At 57.5% G+C, this 13,209-nt stretch overlaps 1 protein-coding gene across 1 annotated transcript; it reads left to right on the top strand.

Annotated features, from left to right (window-relative positions):
- Window positions 1–1,936: 1,936 nt before the first annotated feature.
- On the top strand, window positions 1,937–12,125 carry VAMP5 (vesicle associated membrane protein 5). Its single transcript, XM_030551805.1, has 3 exons — window positions 1,937–2,261; window positions 10,149–10,286; window positions 11,642–12,125. The coding sequence occupies exons 1-3, from the start codon at window positions 2,259–2,261 to the stop codon at window positions 11,864–11,866; spliced, it is 366 nt and encodes a 121-aa protein (XP_030407665.1). The 5' UTR covers window positions 1,937–2,258; the 3' UTR covers window positions 11,867–12,125.
- Window positions 12,126–13,209: the final 1,084 nt, after the last annotated feature.

Here is a 13,209-nt window from a genome sequence, read left to right as displayed (position 1 = left end):
CAGTTGGAGGTTTAGGTTGCCCTGAGCATAAGGTTGCGGCTCTGATCATCCTGGCTAATAGACGTTGAGGGGCCTAGCCTCCGTGAACTTATCTCTTTCTTTTTTGAACCCAGTTATACTTTTGGCCTTCACAATATCCCCTGCAAGGAGTTCCACAGATTAATTGTGCATTGTGTGAGGAAGTACTTCCTCTTGTTTGTATTAACCTGCGGTGTCTTAATTTCATTCAGTGCCCCCTGGTTATTGTATTGTGGGAAAGGGTAAATAACACGTCTCCAGTCACTTGTCCCACACCCTTTGTGAGCATATGTGTCTCTAGCCCATTCCCCGTATTTATCTCTTTTCTAAGCTCAACAGCTCTGAACTTTGCACTCTCTCCGCATAGGGAAGCTGGTCCATACCCTTGACCATCTTTGTTCCTCTTCTCTGACTCTTTGCCAGCTCCACTCTCTCTTTTTGGAGCTGGGGTGACCAGTGCTGGGCACAGGATACCAGGGTGGGCGCACCAGGGATTGATGGGCGGGGGAGGGAGATAACTTCAGTCTTATTTTCTATTCCTGCGCTAGTAGTTCCTAGTCATCTTTCCCATCACTGTTGGGAACTGAGCTGGAGTTTTAGCCCCATGACTCCAGATTCCTTCTTGAGCTAGACCCCATTTCTGTGGAGTTGGGCTTGCACCTAGAAATGTTGAATTGCAGTCCCCCGGTCAGGGAGATCCCCTGTAACTCAGCTGTCTTGAACAATATTAGTTCATAGGCAGATGTTGCCACTTCACTGATCAGGCCCTTTTCCAGATCATTAATGAATTTGTTGAACAGCCCAGTCTGGGGGTACCCCACCATTCACCTCCTGCCCTTTGTTTCCTGTCTAACAGCTACTGATTCAGGGCCTTCCTTCTTTCCCTGACTGCTTCATGTCCTCCAGAGCCTTTGGCGAGGCACTTGGACTGGCAGAGTGAAAGGGGGAGCTTTTCAGTGCAGTGAGACACCAGAAATTGATTCCCCCCCCCCCCATGCAACCTGCTCTCCGGGAAGCCAGGTGGGGCAGCAGTGGCCTGACATGCAGTGTTTTCTGTGTGCTGCTCCCTCTGCCACAGGCTGCGGAGAAGGCCACACACCCTGCCCTCCCCTTCCTGCTTCCCCTGCACTGGTCTGGGAGTCCAGCGTTCCCCTGGGCACATGGAAAGAAACTAATGAGCCGGCTGGAAACTGTGAGCAATTCCCAGGAGTGGCAATTAAATACAAAGCAGCATTTGCCACCCGCTCCTCCCCAGAGCCACGGTCAGGCTCTCTCCTCCCAGATCCCTGCTCATCTCTCTACCCCTTCCCCCAAAAAATGCCCCTCGCAGCCTCCCCTTCCGAGCTCCATTCCAACATGCAGCCAGCCGGCCCCTGCTGCTCACAGCTTACACCGGCAGTGCCCCAGGCTCAGGGAAAAATCCCTCTTGGGTTCATGACAGCTGAGCTCTGCATTCACACCCAAAGGCACTGCAGGAGCAAATCAGGGCTGGGGGCTAAACGTGAAGCTCGTCCTCTCCCCGAATTAGGCCTGTCTTGAGCTCCCATCCACAGATCTCCAAGCAGTTCACTAAAGGAGGGGTCATTATCCCCATATTGCAGAAAGGGAAACTGAGGCACAGTGAGGGGAGGGAGCTTGGCCAAGATCACCCAGCAGGGCAGCGGCAGAGCCAGGTATGGAACCCAGCCCACGCACTGCTCTGCCCATGCCCAGAGACGTCCACCTCTGCCGCTGCTGATCCGGCCCCTTCCTGCCCTGCCAGATTCACTCCAGAATAGATTTAGGACAGGAGTGAAAGTGAAAAGACTAGAAGGAAAGAGAGAGAGGCTGAGCCCAGCGCCCAGCACTGCCCCCTGGTGTGACTCCGGAGTGACTCAGTGTGAGACCTTGGTGTGACTCCGGAGTGATGCCGCCAGGACAGCAGGGCGAAGTGCGCTGCGGACTGGGCTGAGCCGGCCCCCGGGGGCTCCTTGCCTTTCTGGGCAAGCGCTTCTCGTGGCCCTGCCCCTCTCGGCCCCTCTCCGCCCCGCCTCGCTGCTCCGCGCTGGGCTACGCTCTCCAGTGGCCGCTGTGGGGCAGGCTGGGAGGCAGCCGCCCGGGGCCCCGCGTCCTCAGCTGGGAAAGCCCCAACTACCCGGCAGCGCCCAGGGCCCCGGAGCAACTGGTGGGAGTCGGACCCCCCGGCGCAGCAGGAGCCCGGCCCGGGCAGAGCGGATCGGGGCTTCCCGAGAGCCGGCGCCATGGTGAGGGGCGCGGGCGGCAGCTTCGGTTTCTAGGCGCTGGGACCCCGGCCCCCTGCCCAGGGCCCTGCGGGGTCACGGGGCCCCGGTCTGATCCTCGGGCGCTGGGGGGGCACATGGTGCTGTTCAGTGCCTGACACGCCCCACTCGAGCCTTGTGCCGGCCCCTCCTCTATCTCCCCCTTTTCCTCCCTGCTTGTGGCAACCCCCCGCTGCTCGCCGGTCGCCTGCCCCGCCACAGGCGCTTTCCAGCCCAGCCCCTCCCGGACGCAGGACCGGGTGAACCAGAAGCCAAAGGCTACATCCTGATCCCAGCTCCAGGCAACTCTTTGTCCCCACCGAGTCAATCGATTACCAGTTAATCGGAGTCAGCAGAGGCTTTGTGTACACACACAGCCACCCCAGGGCAACCTGTGCTGAGATCTTAAACTAGTTCAGGCCTGGGCCACACCGGGCAGTTTTGCTGGGCTATCCGCCAAGCGCTCGGCCAGTTCTTTTGCTGTCTCCGCTAGGAGGGCTTACATACAACCTCCTGGGCTTTCCATCAGTAGATCTCACAGCACTTTACCAAGCAGGTGTGTGTGCTTACCCCCATTTTACCATTGGGGGAAACTGAGGCACACAGCAGGGAAGAAACCTGCCCAAAGTCACCCAGAACTTCAGTGGCAGAGCTGGGACTAGACCTCAGGTCTCCCACATGCCAGTCCTGTGCTCTGCCTCATGGGTTATGCACCCTGTGTGGAAGCGCGGATTTTGGTGTAAAGGGGCTTGCTCTGGTTTAGTTTATGTCTCTTCAGTGCTAAACCAAGAAAAGACCCTTGCACTGAAGTGGGGAATTAGCCTGGTGTCACTATAGTGCTGTAATTAGGCTGGTAAATTTCTTTTTGTGGCCAAGCCCTCGGCCTTGTGTCTCAACCTTGCCAGGTGGCCTGGCCACTGATACCTGAGCTCGGTGCTTCCCCCTCCCAGGACCCCCCCCCAGACCGTATTCAATGTACAAATAGATATAAATAAATATCTCTGCAGCCCCCTCCCATTTCCTCCAAAAGAAAGAGTAAAAAGTGCGTTGGTGGGGCCACTGCTGAGCCAATCGACCTGCTGTGTGTGTGGAGGGGCTGGCAGATATTCCTTGCCCTGGCAGGCTCAGGGTTTGTGGAGCAAGATTTTCTTTGCTTGCAGTCGTTTCCAGAGGAAAGTGGCTGTGTCCCTGCAGGGAGCTCACCAGAGGAAAGCAGCTGATCCACACTAGCTGTGCCGGTTGGTTTCCTTGGGGAGACAGCCCTTGGCTGTGGGGTCGTGCTGCTCTGAGGGCACCACCCCAGCTGACGCCTCAAGGCCTTGCCCTAAGCTAAGAGTCTGCCCAGCTGTCGGCCCCTGTTTATCACTGTGTCAAAGCCCCAGCTCCTGTGTCAGGCTCGCCAGCATCACGGCACCACGATGGGTCTCGGAAGGGCTTTCACTTCGCCCTGCTTCCCAAGAGCTGTGTTGCCTGCAGGCCCACTGAGGCTGCCAGGCCGCCCCTCCCTTCGTGGGGCCTCCCTGGGACGAGCACACCCACAGCACACCTGGGCTGCTGGGGCCCTGATGTGGTTGCAGCTTTAGTATGGACAAGCCCAGAGATTTCCCCCTTGTGGCTCTGTAGCATCTCTGGGTCCGACAGATCGGGAAGTTTGCCCAGCAGCTGCTCACAGGTACGGGTAGGGATTGCTGGTGCAGGGACCTGTGGGTGGCAGTCTGCCTGTGCCTTAGCTCCCTTTGCAAATGGCTTCCCCAGGGGTCAGGCAGCCTGAGTGCAACCCAGATCTAGGGGTCAGGCCCCCTGGATCTCCCATAGTGACTCCCAGCTGTTGGGGCAGATCCTGGGGAGGCCTGTGGTTCTGTCTCACCCACTCTGATCCGCGGAGGAAGGGCCTTCAGAGACCATGCTGGTGTGTGTGACAGTCCCTACAGAATTAATCTGCTTTGGCAGGCAGCCGGTCCTGGCCCCAGCCCCTCCTGGGGGAGATGAAGAACGGCCTGTGGAGAGGGGGGTCTGCGGGGAGCGGGGTCTGACAGCTCTCCTCTGATGAAGGGCTGGTCTATTGCTCCGTGCCCGCCTTGGTGATCCAGATGTAGCATTGTGTGGCCAGCCTGGGTGAGCCAGCTGTGTGATGTGCACCAGCCAAGGGTCTGGCCCATGGACTGCAGCCGCTGTGCTCACTCACTCACTCATGCCCGTCACCCCACTTGGGGTATGGGCCGCCAACCACAGATCTCCAGAGTCCTCTATCCTGGGCCATTCGCTCTAGCTGGTTCCAGGTATAGCCCATTTTTTTGCTATCAGCCTGAAGGTCGCGTCGCGTCTCTGTCCCGCTTGCATCCATCTTGTCTCGCTAATGCCTAATAGGGTCAGGTTGTTGCTCCTCATCTCAGCAGCAACCTGCGCCGTCTTTCCTGACTCGTACATGGTCCTCACGTTCCATGTGCCTATGGTAATCCTCCTGGTTGCAAGAAGGGTAATCTGCTTAGTGGCTTCCTCACGGCTTTTACCACCCAGCGTCATGCATCTTCGAGTTGAAGACCCTTCTTTTTCCAGGGTAAAAGTCTCTGTTGTCTCTATTGTTGGCAATTCTGTAGCAGGTTGATTTTTTACGAGGTGGAGTTGCTAGCCCCACGCCCAACCCTCCTCCTTTATCCTTACTTGGGACAGGCAGATGGCCCCAAAGCACCTCTCTGGTGGAGTTCAGCCGCTGTGCGCTGGGCTGTAAATACTGCATCCAGGTCTCTCGGAGGCACCCACCCACCTCCCTCTCAGGGAGTTCGGTGTTTGTCTGCGGGCTGCAGGGCCCGATCCTGGGAACCAGCAGGGCAGCTCCACCGAACAGCCCAGGCTCAGCCCCCTCCTCCCCCCACCCCCTCGCTGCAAAAGGCAACAGGAAGCCTCAGTGCAGAGAGGCCCGTGTCTTGGTTTCCACACTGGGGCTCGGCCCTCCTTCCCTCCCCCCACTGCAAAAGGCTCAGCTTTAGCCCCCGGCTGGCAGGGCGATGGGACCCCAGGAGCCTTGCCCTGCACTGGCCCTGGGGATGTGGGTGGATCACGTGCTCCTGTGGCTAAGGAGCTTCGCTTCCTTTAGCACTGCAGAGAGGAGCTGAGGCTGTGGGAACTGTCCCCCCCCCACCACTCCCTGCCTCAGTTGCTTCCACTTTTAAAGGCTTATTCCACCCCCAAGGGGCAGCTGTGTGCTGCCAGGGAGGGCCGGCCTCATCTAGGCAGGGACGTTTGCCATCTGCTGTGCCCACCAGCGCTGTTAATCCCCCAGTGCCCAAGAGCCCAGACTGAGACTGGGGCCTCCTTGGGGCTGGGCATTGCATGGCCCTCTGCCAAAGAATGGGGAGGGACAGGAGCAAGCCGGCTGAACCTGGCTGCCTCCTGGGGGGCTCAGCCCAGCCCAGGGCTGCTGGACATCCTGCTGGGGCAGGGGGAGGGGGGGCGCTGGTGTGTGGAATTTAAATTATTCAAGGCTCCCTGGGGATGTGCTGCTCTGAGCTGCCCAGCAGCCATCACGGGACTTGGCGCTTTCCCACCGGACTGTACTGGCAGGCAGGACTCCTGGGTTCTATTCCTGGCTCTGCCTCTCTGGGTGACTTCAGGCAAGTCTCTCCCCTGCTCTGGGCCTCGGTTTCCCCATGTGTGATGTGGGATCAGGATCCTGAGCCACTGGGGTGAGCCCTGTGAGATCGCAAGTGGGGGGTGGGAGCTGGTGTCAGTGCCAAGGGCTCTGAGATTCACAGAGAAATTCACACAACGGCCTGGCAGATCAGGGGCTGGGCTGGGCTGGGCCTCAGGAGAGCCAGGTGAATTCCTGGCTCTGCACAGATGCTGGTCCAGTCACTGAATTGCTCTGGGCCTGTTTCCCCATTTGTGAAAGAGGGATAATGGCCCTTTGTCTCTGTTCTCTGATGAGGCTGTCGGCTCTTGGGGGCAGAGGGTGTCTCTGGCTCTGTCTGGGCAGCCCCTGTATGGTGGGCTGCCCATCTCAGCTGGGGCCTCTACCTGCTACCATAATACCCTCAGGGCTTGGCTGCACTGGCGCTTTACAGCACTGCAACTTTCACGCTCAGGGGTGTGAAAAAACACCCCCCTGAGCGCTGCAAGATACAGCGCTGTAAAGCCTCAGTGTAATCAGTGCCGCAGCGCTGGGAGCGCGGCTCCCAGCGCTGCAAGCTACACCCGTAAGGGATGTGGTTTACGTGCAGCGCTGGGAGAGCTCTCTCCCAGCGCTGGCGCTCCGACCACACTCACACTTCAAAGCGCTGCCGCGGCAGCGCTCCGAAATTTCAAGTGTAGCCATACCCTTAATAAAGCAACATCCCCAGTGCCCGCCCGAGATTGGTGGGTTGGGGTTTGCCGCCAGCCTGGGGGTCTGTTTGACCTGGTTGTGAGCCGAGCAGGAACGATGGGACTGACCGAGAGCAGGGTGGAGAAAGACCCTGCCTGACAAGGGGGGTTCTGCCCACTGGCTGCTTGACTGCACCCACTCCCTGGGGGCTGCGGGGAGCATAGCCCCCCGCACTTGGGGGTTTATATGTTGTTCTGCCCCACTTCAGGGAGTGGGGAAAGGTGGCTTGTTCTGCCCCTCCCCCGGGTCCCCCATCCTCAGGCTGCTGGGGGCCCTGCTGCTCAGGGCAGGTCGTGCCCCTTCCCGTCCCCTGGGCTGCAAAAAGCTGGTGCAGCTCTGCTGGGAGGATGCTCCAGGGTGGGGGCGGCAGGGCAGGGAGTCTCCAAGGAGCCAAGCACCTGCAGTAGCCTGGAAAGTCAGGCCCCAGGCCTCCCTAGAAATCCAGCCCCCCCCCCCCCCAACTGATTCCCTCATTGGTATGTGGGCCTCTGAACTCACCTGCCTGCGTCAGCAGAGGCTCAGCACATGCCACTAGCCCTGCATTTCCTCTGCTCCGAAACCCCCTTCGATTCTCCTGTCTCAGCCCCCGCTGCGATCTGCCCCAGATCTCCCCAGCCGCCTAACGGGCTATTGCCACTGCATGGGGAGGGGTGTTTATTCCAGTCACACCTAGAAACCCTGCCCGAGATCAGGGCCTCGTCATGCCGGGTGCTGCCCACACCCCGACTGAGATCAGGGCCCCGTCACGCTGGGCACTGCCCAGATGCTGCCTGCGATCAGGGCCACGTTGTGCCAAGCACTCCACAGACCCCGCCTGAGATCAGGGCCTCCTTATGCCAGGTGCTGCCCAGATCCAATCGAGATCAGGGCCCCGTCGTGCCGGGCACTGCCCAGATCCCCAGAGACTCTCCTTGCCCCAGAGAATTTGGTCTGACTGGATGGAAGGAGGAAGGATCCCATTGCAGGTTGGGTGCTGAGGCCCAGCCAGATGCAGTGACTGGTCTGTGGTCACATGGGGAGTCCATGGCAGAGCCAGGAACTGAACCCATCTTGTAGGGCCCCTTGCCCAGCCCACACCGCAGCGCTGGGAATTCCCTGCCCTGGTGACTTGTTTTTCCAGCTCTCACTGCCTCCAGGCATCAATCAAAGGAGCCCGGAACAAACAGTAGTGACATGGCCAATTCCTGTAACAACCCCCCCCCCCCCCGCCCAGAGACTGGGACGCGCTCCAGCAGCTGGACATGCTGACACCTCGGGCCCCCACAGGAAATGCCCCCCGGCCCAGTGCTGGCGCCAGGCCATGGCCTATGAGAAAGGCTGGGACCAAAATAGCGCGGAGTGTCTCAGCGCCCCAGACTTGTGGGGGTGACCCCAGGGCAGGGGTGGGCAGGAGGAACCCTGAGCATTGTCCTCAGCTGAGCAGAGCAGGCAGGGAGAGAAAAAGGCTCGGGGGTGGGGGTGGGGCGAAATGAGGGCTGGGTTGGGGTCAGCTGTGGCTGGGGCGAAGGGAGGGGGGCACCGTCCCTGAGCTAATCCCACAGCATGGGCAAATGCAACCCCAATCCCAGCCCCCACACCCCAACCCCCGCATGCCCAGTCCCTGCCCTCTGCACCCCAACCCCCGTATGCAATACCCCAACCCCCGCACCCTGTTCCCCAACTCCTAACCCCCAATCCCTGCCCTCCGCACCCCATCCCCCGCATGCTGTACCCTAACTCCTCACCCCAATCCCTGCCCTCTGCACCCCAACCCCTGCATGCCATACCCCAACCCCCGCACAGCATACCCCAACTCCACACCCCCGCATGCCATACCCCAACTCCTAACCCCCTAGTCCCTGCCCTCCACACCCCAACCCCTGCATGCCGCACCCCAACCCCAGCACCCAGTGAGAGAGATACGTTAGCCCAGCGCCCGCCCACCCCCCAGTGAGATGAGGAGAAAGATGGGGCTGGCTGGGGGGCAGGAGACAGCCCTATGTCTGTTCTCCTTGGTGGGCTACACAGCAGGCAGGTGCTAGGAGATGGGCACCTGTGGGGAGCTATGAGCTGGGGGTTCACCAGCTCGGGGACCAGGGGGCTGAGAGCAGCAGGGTCCTTTGTGTGGTGTCATCTTCAGCATCCGTTACTGAGCCTTCGAGGGGCTGCGGACATGTGCATTGGCCATGCTGGGAGGAATAGGGTCTGTTGGGTAGAGCGAGGGTGGGGCAGGGAGCCAGGACTCTTGGGTTCTAGCCCCACCTCTGGGAGGGGAGAGGGGTGCAGTAGTCATAGCAGCGGGGCTGGGCACACAGATCCCACCCTGCTCCATGCAGCAGAGTGCTCCCTGACTGCAAGGGGACAGTGCCCCATCCTGAGTCCCGCAGCCGACTCCCTGCAGCATGCTGTACATTTCTGTGAAGGTCTCTTCTCCGAAGCCCAGCAGTTGTTGGTTGCACTGAAATCTTAGCTTCCGGCCCTGCATCCTGCAATCGCTGAAGGATTTTTCCTCCACTGTTCCCCTTTCCTGCTGGAGTTGGCTCAGTGGATTTGTCCCACCCAGCGATCCGAGGCTGGCTCGGGCGTCTCCACCCTTTGATTGGGGTCTGGTCTGATTCCTTTTACCTCTTTGTGGAAAGAATTTTTCCCTGGAGGATTTGAATCCCGCCAGCCCAGGAGCCAGGAACATCGCTCCAGGAATTGTGGAGGTCAGAGGGCATCCGCTTGTCTTCTCCGAGAATTTATTCTTGTGGATATTTCCTGCTCTGGCCACCTGGTCCTCCATGAGCAACCCATACAGGATGTGCCAGAGAGAACGTGCTCTGATCAGCATCTCTCAGCCAGGGGCTGCACCCTGCCCAGCACAGAGCAAATGGGGCCTCTTGGGCATGATGTGTCTCAAAGTTAAGGCGAAATGAATCAAGAAAGAACATAAGTAATGTCTCCACAGACACAATCCATGTATGGTTTCTGCAGCTGGCACGGCCCTGAGGGCTTTGAAGGTGCAGGGCACAAGAGGCCACAGGAAGAGCTAAATACAATATGCTGACCTATGGGGAAGAGGGAGCCCTCCCCCACCTACCCCTGGGCTTTCAAAATCATTCCCTCCATGGAGCACAAGGGAAGGCTGGGCTAGTTCCTAAGCCCCCTGTATAAACTGGTCCCCAGACCAGCTGCTGTTGTGCCTGGGATAGGCCGAGTGCCACTGTGACCATGTTCGCCAGGTCGTGACGCCCAGAGTGGGGAGCTGCCACTGCCTGGGTGAGTGCAGAGTGGGGCCCCCCCGCTCCCCTTCCTGCAGCCCAAGGGAGTAAGAGATGAGCCCAGGGGGCACAGCTTGGCAAAGTTCAGGAAACAGTCAGTTAAGCCTTAGAACAAGTGAGCTCCCCTTAGCCCCCAGGACCTGCTCCTGCCTTCCTGAAGGCCCAAAGGGGCCCCCAATGTGACATTGGGTACACACCACCAACCCTCCCCGCAGCTGGCCCAGACGGCTGAAGCCAGCCTTCCTGTGTTTAACCCTGTCCTCCCCGCAGGTGGAGAAGAACCTGGACCAATGCCAGAAGGAGACAGAGGAGGTGACTCAGATTATGCTAGTCAACTATTCCAAGGTACTGGACCGGGAGGCCAAGCTCAGCGACTTGGACGACAGAGCAGATGAGCTCCAAAACATGGTATGCTGGAGGGGGGTAAGGAGAGGGAGCAATTGGGTGGGGTGGGGGCTGCTCGTGCACCATCACTTTCCTGGGGGAATGAATCCAAGACCCACGGGTGTGCAAATGGGCTCCCAGTGCGGGGCCTGTCATGGTATAATTCCCCACTATGAACCTTAGCGTCCAAAAGATGGGGTACCAGCATGAATTCTTCTAAGCTTAATTACCAGCTTAGAACCTGTAGCGCTGCCACCAACCAGGAATTCCAGTGCCTGGTACACTCTGGTCCCCCCAAAACCTTGCCTGGGACCCCCAAGACCCAGACCCTCTGGATCTTAACACAAGGAAAGTAAACCCTTTCCCTTACCGTTGCCTCTCCCAGGCTTCCCCTCCCTGGGTTACCCTGGAAGATCACTGTGATTCAAACTCCTTGAATCTTAAAACAGAGAGGAAAATTTACCTTCCCCTCTCCTTCTCTCTCTCCCTCCCAGACTCTCCCTGAGAGAGAAAGGAATCCTAACACAGAGAGAAATTAGCCTCTCTCTCCCCCTTCCCTCCTTTCTCCCCACCAATTCCCTGGTGGATCCAGACCCAGTCCCCTGGGGTCTCACCAGAATAAAAAAACAATCAGGTTTTTAAACAAGAAAAACTTGTAATTAAAGAAGGAAAAACAGTAAAAATTATCTTTGTAAATTAAAATGGAATAGGTACAGGGTCTTTCAGCTATAGACACTGGGAATACCCTCCCAGCCTAAGTAAAATCTTTTCAGCAAAATACCAATTTGAACTCCTTTCAGCCAAATACACATTTGAACTCCTTCCAGCCAAATACACATTTGCAAATAAAGAAAACAAACATAAGCCTAACTCGCTTTATCTACCTAGTACTCACTATTCTGAACATATAAGAGACTGTATCAGAGAGATTGGAGAGAAACCTGGTTGCACGTCTGGTCCCTCTGAGCCCCTAGAGTGAACAACAACCAAAAACTAACAGCACACACAAAACTTCCCTCTCTCAAGATTTGAAAGTATCCTGTCCTCTGATTGGTCCTCTGGTCAGGTGGCAGCCAGGCTCACTGTTCTTGTTAACCCTTTCCAGGCAAAAGAGATATGAAGCACTTTTGTTCTATTAACTCTTACTTATCTGTTTATGACAGGGCCAAAAGGAGAATTCCCATTAGCAATATGGGCCCCATGACACACAGCTGCTTGGTTCCAACTCCGGCCAGCAGGGGGCAGTGATGTAACCAGCGTTGCAAGTGGCAGCCATACAGGGATTGAGCGGAGGGAAGCTGAAGCCTGGGGCTAGTTCCTAGGGCCTGGGGGCGGGTCCCTGGCTGCCCCTTGACAGCTCTTGCTTTGTTTTCTCCTAGAGCTCCGCCTTCAGCAGGACAACAAAGACGGTGGCGCAGAAGAAGCGCTGGGAGAACAAGAAGTACAAGATATTCCTGGCGGTGGTAGTGGTGGTCGTGGTGTTGATCATCCTGGCTGTGGTTCTATGGCTGTCGCTGCGTGGGGCTGGGAACCAGGCCGCTGAGAGCCGGGCCTCCGTAAACCAGGCCACTGAGAGCAGGACCACCCCCACGCAGGCTGACTGAGGGAAGGAGATGACCCAGTGCCCTCTCTGCTAGGGACGCAGCTGCCCTGGGCTCAGTGCAATATGGACACCGCGCATGGAGACTGCAGGGGCTGCCATTGAAACTGGGGCTTTTCTTTAGCTATTTGGAAAGGCCCCTTCGCAGATGGGTCACAACACTGGGAAACAGTATTGACAGCCCAGCTCCCTTCTGCAGACTAAACAATCCCAGTTCCCTCAGCCTCTCTTCATAAGTCATGTGCTCCAACCCCCTAATAATTTTCGTTGCCCTCCGCTGGACTCTCTCCAATTTTTCCACATCCTCCTTGTAATGTGGGGCCCAAAACTGGACACAGTACTCCAGGTGTCGAATAGAGGGGAATGATCACGTCCCTCAATCTGCTGGCAGTGCCCCTGCTTATACAGCCCAGGGCTCAAGAGCAACCCTACAATAATAAACCAGTGTGTGCAGCTGAGCTCTGACATACAATCCCCCAATAGCAATGCATTGGGATCAGCCCCAGCAACCCTACAATAACGCTTGCAGTCCCTGGGAAGGGACCCCAGCAAGGGAGAAGGCCCCTGTATTAGGTTTCTTAGCAGGTCAGGTAGATAAACACTCACAAGTGTCTTAAGCTTTAGTTAGAATAATGGGGGTGCGGGGAGAGGTTTGCAGACAGTTGTGCTTTAGTTTTGTTGTGCTAAAACCACTAGACCTGGTTTTAAGACCAGTCCTCAGATCTGTTTAAAGCTCTCGCTGCCCTGTGCACTGCTGCGGGCAGGTCAGTAAAGGCGGATTGTTTGTAAAATGTTCGTGTTTGTGGGTCGATATGGCTGCTGGGGAGGGACAAATGGGGATGGACGGAGAGACGGATAAACCGATAGAGAGTCCACCATCTTCCTCACCTCTTTGTCTGCTGGCCCCACATGGCTGGCTTGATTTCCCCACCTAGAGCTTGCTGCACACAGCAGCACTTAGTGCCCAAGGGGTGCCCGATCCCTTCCCATTGTTCCCCCAATTCCCCACCACCCTGGAGTCAAATTGGATTTCCAGGTTAAGCTGAGACACACACCACATCCTTTGTGCCCGTAACTGTAATGGTTCAAAAAAGAACTGGATGAGTTCATGGAGGATAGATCCATCAGTGGCTATTAGCCAGGATGAGCAGGGATGGTGTCTCTAGCCTCTGTTTGCCAGAAGCTGGAATGGGCGACAGGGGATGGATCACGTGATGATTCCCTGTTCTGTTCATTCCCTCTGGGGCACCTGGCATTGGCCACTGTCGGAAGACAGGTCACTGGGCTAGATGGCCCTTTGGTCTGACCCAGTGCTCTAATGTTCTTAGGGTCAGACCCAAATGCTTG

The sequence above is a fragment of the Gopherus evgoodei genome, chromosome 2, assembly GCF_007399415.2.
Source record: "Gopherus evgoodei ecotype Sinaloan lineage chromosome 2, rGopEvg1_v1.p, whole genome shotgun sequence".
Classification (NCBI taxonomy): domain Eukaryota; kingdom Metazoa; phylum Chordata; order Testudines; family Testudinidae; genus Gopherus; species Gopherus evgoodei.
Note: the sequence above shows the minus strand (reverse complement) of the source record. Positions and strands in the feature narration are given on the sequence as shown.

What these genes read in the sequence shown, in the direction of transcription:
- VAMP5 (XM_030551805.1), top strand. An exon ending in CAGATGAGCTCCAAAACATG is followed by an intron (nt 10,287 to 11,641) that starts GTATGCTGGAGG and finishes GTTTTCTCCTAG; the next exon opens with AGCTCCGCCTTCAGCAGGAC.